At 42.9% G+C, this 7,537-nt stretch overlaps 1 protein-coding gene across 2 annotated transcripts in view; it reads left to right on the top strand.

Annotated features, from left to right (window-relative positions):
- The first annotated feature begins 3,763 nt into the window (after positions 1-3,763).
- Positions 3,764-7,537, top strand: part of Slc30a6 (solute carrier family 30 member 6) — a 29,953-nt gene continuing 26,179 nt past the window's right edge. Inside the window, exon 1 of one of the 2 annotated variants that reach the window (XM_085833370.1) lies at positions 3,764-3,830. In XM_085833370.1, the coding sequence (XP_085689496.1) occupies positions 3,828-3,830 (3 nt within the window). In that variant the 5' untranslated portion in view covers positions 3,764-3,827. The remainder of the gene's footprint in view (positions 3,831-7,537) is intronic. The other variant, XM_085833371.1, reaches the window with a different exon arrangement.

Here is a 7,537-nt window from a genome sequence, read left to right as displayed (position 1 = left end):
CTGGATAGCAATCCAGACCAGTTTAAAAGGACATAAATTCCCGTTGGTAGAGCTCTTGTAGAGTCCCGCTTGTGCAGTTCATCCCAGCTTGTGCAGTTCATCCCAGCTGACGCAATTCATTTGAAAATGAAATTCAAGCAGAACACAACGGGCAAATTCAGATGAAGAGGTTACCAGGCTGCTGAAGCCGCTGGAAATGAGAAAGGAAATCTTGGAGAGGTAATGGATAAGTTGATCTCTGTCATCTGCAGATTCCTGTAAAATCCTTGCACTTTCCAAAATTTTCCTTCTAGCAGGATATTCAAAGGAACCCAGCAGATAACCAAGTCTAAAGAGCTGACCAAAGGGAGCATTCCTGTACACCTACAATAGCCTGAGCTACTTAGATCCTGTCTCACAAAACAGACAAGCCTGTAGTGGTAGTGAATGTCTTTAATTCCTGCACCCTAGAGGCAAAGTGGGTGACTTCTGAAGCCAGCTTGCTCTACACAGAACAGTGCTGCTCACGCTTTGTGATGCTGCAACCCTTAGATACAGTTCTTCCAGTTTTGAATACCCCCCAACCATAAAACTATTTTCATACCTGTAACTTTGCTACTGTTATGAATCATTAATACCTGTGTTTTATGATGGTTTTGGGTGACCCTGAGAGAATGACTGACCAGGCCAGCCAGGGAGGGCTACACAGTAGACCTGTCTCAAAAACCAAATTATAGAAAAAACTGGAAAGACAGCAAAAAATGCACAAAAATACTGCTGTTTGAGGGTAAAGTTTTAAAGTTGAAAATAGAAACTCTAAGGACAAAATGAACAGAAACTCTGACAACTTAAAATCATTTCTTTTTAATAGTTTAAATCCAGAATAAATATAGCATTCTTTAGAAGAAAACAAAGAGTTTTCACAATAGTACCCAAGGGCAAATACACAGTAATATCTAAATTTCCAAAGAAAAGTTATGTAATCTACAATCAAAATACATGGGAAGACATGCACATGTCTTCAGAGAAGAACAGTAGCCGCCTTGGAAATGTTGATTATTGAAAAGGGGGCAAGGGATCCTAATTTTCAGCACACAAATAGAAATGACAAACTTGAAAACCACAAAATGTAACTGACTCAAGCATTCTATCAAATGTTTTTAATGCTAAACTCATCATCAGAAGGGCTGACCAGGAACATAGGGAAGGTTTGTGACAGTGGGACAGCATCGTGCCTGTGAGAAGAGAAGAGTAATGGGAGGGAAACAGGTAACCATGATGCTTGAATTCTTCCCACCCCACCCCAGTCAAAAGATGGCCCTGAGCCGCAGAATCTGTGAAGTGCAGATTTTAAGACTCCTCACCTGTATTTCATTCCTCCAGCAACCAAGAACCTGCAGTAGTAAACTTACTTCAGATATGCATTTACAGATGCCAAACAAGGGCTGTCTTAAAAGTAAGACCTACAAATAACAGCCTGGGGCCTGATGGTGTAGAAATCATTACTCCTGTGGTCCTCCAGAGTGGGGCGTCAGACCAGGTGCCTTGAACGGGTCATCTACAATGATGGGCTATATATTTAAGTATGAGCAGGCAGTCACTTCTGAGGACTGAGTTTGAATCCCAGCACCCATATTTGGTGATTTACAAAAGCCTTTTAACTTCAGCTCTAAGGCATTCTAATGCCCTCTTCCGGCCTCTTCAGACACCTGAACACACACACACAATATTTTTACAAAACTCTGACCACTATGAATTAACTACCCAGTCAATTTTTTTTTTTTTTTTTTTTTTTTTTTTTTTTTTTTTTTTTTTTTTGGTTTTTCGAGACAGGGTTTCTCTGTATAGCTCTGGCTGTCCTGGAACTCACTCTGTAGACCAGGCTGGCCTCGAACTCAGAAATCCGCCTGCCTCTGCCTCCCGAGTGCTGGGATTAAAGGCGTGCGCCACCACGCCCGGCTTCCAGTCAATATTTATAACATAACTCCCCCCACTCCTTTTTAAAAGACAGGGTATCACTGTGAAGTTCTGGCTGGCCTGGACCTCACAGAATTCTGCTTGCCTCTGCCTCTAGCTACTAGGACTGAAGGCATGGTCCACCATACCTAGTACATTACCTTAGTTTTGACATTCTACTTACAAATAACTGATTTTTTTTTCTTCTTGCATGTGTCTCTTACTAGGATACAATTTCACTAAGATCAGTGCCTAGAAGATAAGATCTGCAAATACAATCTTTATAGGCTACAATGATTGTGTAAGAAAGAAACTGTAGAGATTTAAAACTGTGTTATGGGATAAACCCAAGTATTTTCAATTCAAAGTCAGCTATTCTGAGTTCCACACTAGCTTATGAAACATATAAGACTTAAGGCATGCTTCATATTTTTAAAAATATTTTATTCTTGGACAGTTTCCTGGTATATAATAAATTTTAGTCCTTGTCTCACCCTTCCTTCTCTCCCGCCCCCCACCCCCAAAAGTATTCTTCCTAAGAAATCCCTCTCTTACTGTTATGTCTTTTTGGTACTTTAGGTAGTGAAGTGTGACTTGAATTCAGTGTCCTGCCACAGCTTCCCAAGACAGGCACCATATAGAAAACAGTGAACTCCAGCTACAAGCGCTTATTTTTTCCTTAAATTTGAGATGATCTCACTAACTGGGGAGGCTGACAGTGACCTACTCTAAACCCCAAGTATGCTTGAACTTGAATATTTCTACCTCAGCTACCAAATCTATAGGGTTACAGGTTTGCACCCAGTTTAGGCAATTGAACCCTTGTGTGTCATGTCTAAGGGCTCTACCACCTGGTGGTGGTGTCAGATCCTCTTAAACTGCAGTAGCCACTTGGATGACTAGAGTCAGGAAAAGCCATCACTTTTCATTCATTCATTCATTCACTCACTCATTCGTTTCGGCTTTGAGACAGTGTTGCTGTGTAGTGCAGTCTTCCTGCCTCAGCCTCCAGCGTTAGAATAATACGCAGGCGATGCTGCACCCTGACAGGTGACGTGCACCAGTAAAGTGCAGGTGGAGGCCAGAGGACAACCTTATACTTAGACCTTGGTTTTTGAAATAGAGTCACTAAGTATACGCCTGCCTCTGCTTTCCTGAGTGCAGAGATCAAACAGGTGTGGCCATCGTGACGGCGTAGGTTCCTGTGATTTAACTCGAATCCTTGTGTTCTTAAGCCAAGCGTTTTCTGAGACATTATTTTTAATGAAACAGAGTTGGGAATTTGATAAATGTATTTTAACATAGGCTGAGTCTACCTACAGGAGCCTGACCTCGAAATCAGCGAGACTTGCCCGGCCTCACTGTGACATTTCTTAATGTTCCTGCTTCTTCATTTTTTTTTTAAGATTTATTTATTTATTATATGTAAGTACACTGTAGCTGTGTTCAGACACTCCAGAAGAGGGCGTCAGATCTCGTTACGGATGGTTGTGAGCCACCATGTGGTTGCTGGGATTTGAACTCTGGACCTTCGGAAGAGCAGTCGGGTGCTCTTACCCACTGAGCCATCTCACCAGCCCGCTTCTTCATTTTTAAAACAGGAGTATAAACTGTAATAAACTCAAACTCTGGTAGAAGACTTTGAACAGACCTCAAAGTTCCTCCCAAGGTGATAAGTGCCCACCCTTTCCCTGGGCGAGCAGCCCCGCCCAGAGCAGCTCTAATCCGCCCACTTCCCAGGCGGCGGCGAACGAAAAGACGGTGACCTTGGGTACATGCGCAGTCCCGCCCCCTCGCTCTGCAACCAATCGGGTCCTGAAGGCCCGCCTCTTCCGCTTGAGAAATGCGACTTCTCAGAGCGTCTTCCGGCGGGAGCTGTACGGCTCCTTACCATGGTGAGTTGGCCGTGGGGTGTGCGGGATTCTTGCGGGATGTTTCCGTCCTGCTTCCTCGCTCGAGCGCCCTGCTGTACCGCAGCCGCTCGGAACCGCGTGGTCGGGCCTGCGCTGGGGTCCCCAGCGCTCGGGACCTTGAAGGGTTCCTGCTCTGTGCCTCTACAGCTGGGAAATGCCAGATTTGCCTGATGTTAAAATTAAAGCATCATCTGAGAACAAGTGAACGCCATCAGCGACTTGAGGCTTGAGTGGGGTTTTCTAGGGCGTGTTCACTCGTTTGCTTTTCAGTGTTTGAATAGCTCGGCACTGACCAGCGGCTACAGAAAGGGTTAGTGGAGCAGCTCGGGAAAGGTTCTAGTATACGCTATGGTTGTTGGAATGTCATGTTTTTCCTAAAAATTATTGGGTTAATTATTAAGCTGAGTGTTTTGGCACATGCCTTTGGCCTACAACTCAGGAAACTGAGGCAGGAGGGTTGCACTTCGAAGTTCATCCTGAGTTAAATAGAGACTCTGACCCGAAAAAAAAAAAAAAAAAAAAACATAATCTAAAACCAAACAACAAAACGCATAAGTCAAACATAATTCTCTCAGTATCCTGTAAAGGTGAACGGGTGGTTGCGTTTTCAGATGTCAAGAGTGCTGACTGCCCTTTGAAACGATCACAAAAACTCATTGAGCCCTTACTGGTAACTTACATACGACAATGACATATTTTTGTTCTTACTGTTGCCACCATAAACTTTCCTTCTTTGGAGGCCAGCCTGGTCTACAAAGTGAGTTCCAGGATAGCCAGGGCTACACAGAGAAACCTGTCTCGATAAAAACCAAAAACCAAACCAAAACATTAAAATACTATATATTAAAATGTCTAATGAAGATCTTTAAAAGAATTTACTGTATTCTTTTAAATTGTGTGGTTATGTGCACGTGGGTGCAGCTGTGAGAGAAAGCCAAAGACATTAGATCCCCTGGAGCTGGAGTTACAGGTAGCTGGGAGCAGATGTGGATGCTAGGAGTCAAGCTTAGGTCCTCTGGAAGAACAGCCGGTGTTCTCAAGTACTGAGCCATCTCTCTGGTTCCGAGATTTTTTTTTTTTTTTTAATTTTGTGTATGTATGTTTGTCTGCCTGTTTCCTGGTGCACAAAGTACGAGTCTGGTGCCTGGGGAAGTAAAATGAGGGTGTTGAATCTCCTGGGACTGGAGTTACAGACTACTGTGAGTGCCATGTGGGCACAGGGAACTGAACTTCTGTCCTTTGTAAGAGCAGTAAATACTCTTTTAATTTGTGAGTCATAGTTCTAGCCCTTGATAGAGGGAAAATCACACACAGTATTTTCATAAAATTTCAGTAATCCTTTGGGTACAGAAAATGGATAGAATAAACCAGTTATGGTGCATGTCTTTAACCCAGCATTCTGGAAGCAGAGGCAGGTGGATCTCTGAGTTCTAGGCCAGCCTGGTCTGTAGAGTGAATTCCAGGACAGCCAGAGCTACACAGAGAAACCATGTCTCAAAAACAAAAGTGTGTGTGTGTGTGTTTGTGTGTGTGTGTTTGTGTGTGTGTGTGTGTGTGTGTGCATGTGTAAAATGTATTTCTATCTTTGGGGAGGAACAGTGACCAGACAACCTTCAGTTATTCCAGCTTTAAAGAAATAAACATATACAATATACACATTGTAGCAACAGTGAACAGCTTGCAAACTGTGTTGTTTGAATTGGACCTTTTTTGTACCTAATTTGCATGTGCTATTCCATCTGCCAGTATTATTGGTGGAGGCCAGATGTGGGTGTCAGGAGGCCTCCTTAGCTGTGTTCCCCTTTTTTGTCTCCCCCAGTTATTTTGAGATATGGTCTTTGAGACATGATCTTGGAGCTTGTCTATTATAGACTGGCTGGCCAGTAAGTTTTAGGAATCTTTATTTTTTTGCCTTTCTGAGAATTGAACCTACAGCCAAATTCCCTGCTGTGGAATGTCGGGGAGGGGGAAAAACAATTTTATACTTATAAATACCTGTTTTATAAAACACTCAACAAAGGGAGGCCCTAGATTTTTATGGTGAGAACAGTAGTCACGGAGTGAAATAATATACGAGGTAGGTATACGTATGTAGATTTGCAAGAATGTCCTGTGGACCAAACCAAAGGCCATATACTTGTATCGTCTGCTAAGATCTGTTTTCAGGTTCATAAGGGGAATGGCTTTGTGACTTGCACATTGTAATGAAGACAATTCTGTGTAAAACATAGTGCTTTCTGAGAAAATGGAGAGAAATAGAACGATCAGCATCAGTAGAGTTACTTAAGATTGGCTTCTGATACATGGTGACAGGATGGTGGCCGTCCTGTGGTTAACAGCAAAAGCAACAACACAAGAGCACTGTAGTTTGGAATATAAGAAGACTGCATGTCAAAGGTGAAACATCTGCAGGCATTCTCTCCCGTTCTCAGTCATTCTCTATATGCATACATTATGAGTACCTGGATGCATGTTAAGGACAGAGGTCAGTGCTAGGTGTCTTCATTCATTGTCCACCTTATCATGTGTATGTGGTGTGTGTGCGTGCGTGTGTGTGTGTGTGTGTGTGTGTGTGAGTGAGTGATGGACATTTGAGATCTTCCTCAGTCAACCTTCACTTATTTATTTATTCAAAGATTTATTTTGAAGATTTATTTATTTATTTTATGAATGTGAGTACACTGTAGCTGTACAGATGGTTATAAGCCTTCATGTGGTTGTTAGAAATTGAAGTTTTAGGACCTCTGCTCACTCCTGTTGGCTCTGCTCGCTCTGGTCAACTCCACTCACTCAGTCCCTGCGTGCTCCGGCCCAAAGATTGATTTATTTATTGTTATTCATAAGTATACTGTAACTGTCTTCAGACATGCCAGAAGAGGGTGTTAGATCTCATTACAGGTGTGGTTGTGAGCCACCATGTGGTTGCTGGGATTTGAACTCAGGACGTTTAGAAGAGCAGTCGGTGCTCTTACCTGCTGAGTCATCTCACCAGCCCCCACCTTCACATATTTATTATATTATTTATGATTTACTTGTTTTGAGACAGAGTCTCACTGTGTAGTCAGCTCAGGTTTGCCTCAAACTCAAGAGATCTTCCTACCTCACTGTCTTGCTAGTGCTGAGATTAAAGGCATACTACATACCCCACCTCTTCACATTTTAGTGAGGGCGGTCAGTCATGAACTCATCAATTCAGCCAGGCCTGCAAAGAGCTCCAAGGAGGGCTGGAGAGATGGTTCAGTGGTTAAGAATGCCAGTTGCTCTTCCAAAGGACCCAGGTTCAACTTCCAACAGCCACATGGTAGCTCACATCCATCTGTAAGGTTAGTTCCAGGAGATCTAACTCCTTTTCCAGCCCCCACAGATACTAGACACATGTGGTACACAGACACATATGCAGGCAAAACACCCATACATATTAAAAAAAAAAAAGAATTTTTTTTTTAAGTTCCTTCTGAGCAGAGTGTCATATGCCTTTGAGTCCCATGCTTGACAGGCAGAGACTGATTCTCATAGGTCAAGTGGATACCTGTGAGCCAGCCTGGTCTACAAAGTGAATCCCAGGCAGTCAGAACTACGGGAGAAACCTTGTCTAAAAAAAAGAAAGAAAAGAAAAGAGAAGAAAAGAAAAGAAAAAAAAAAGTAAGAAGCTCCAAGGACTCCCATGTCTCTGCCCCCACCTCCTCAAT

The sequence above is a fragment of the Mus caroli genome, unplaced genomic scaffold (genome assembly GCF_978045245.1).
Source record: "Mus caroli unplaced genomic scaffold, Mus_caroli_1 scaffold_18, whole genome shotgun sequence".
NCBI lineage: Eukaryota > Metazoa > Chordata > Mammalia > Rodentia > Muridae > Mus > Mus caroli.
This window is presented reverse-complemented; position numbering and strand designations above follow the sequence as displayed.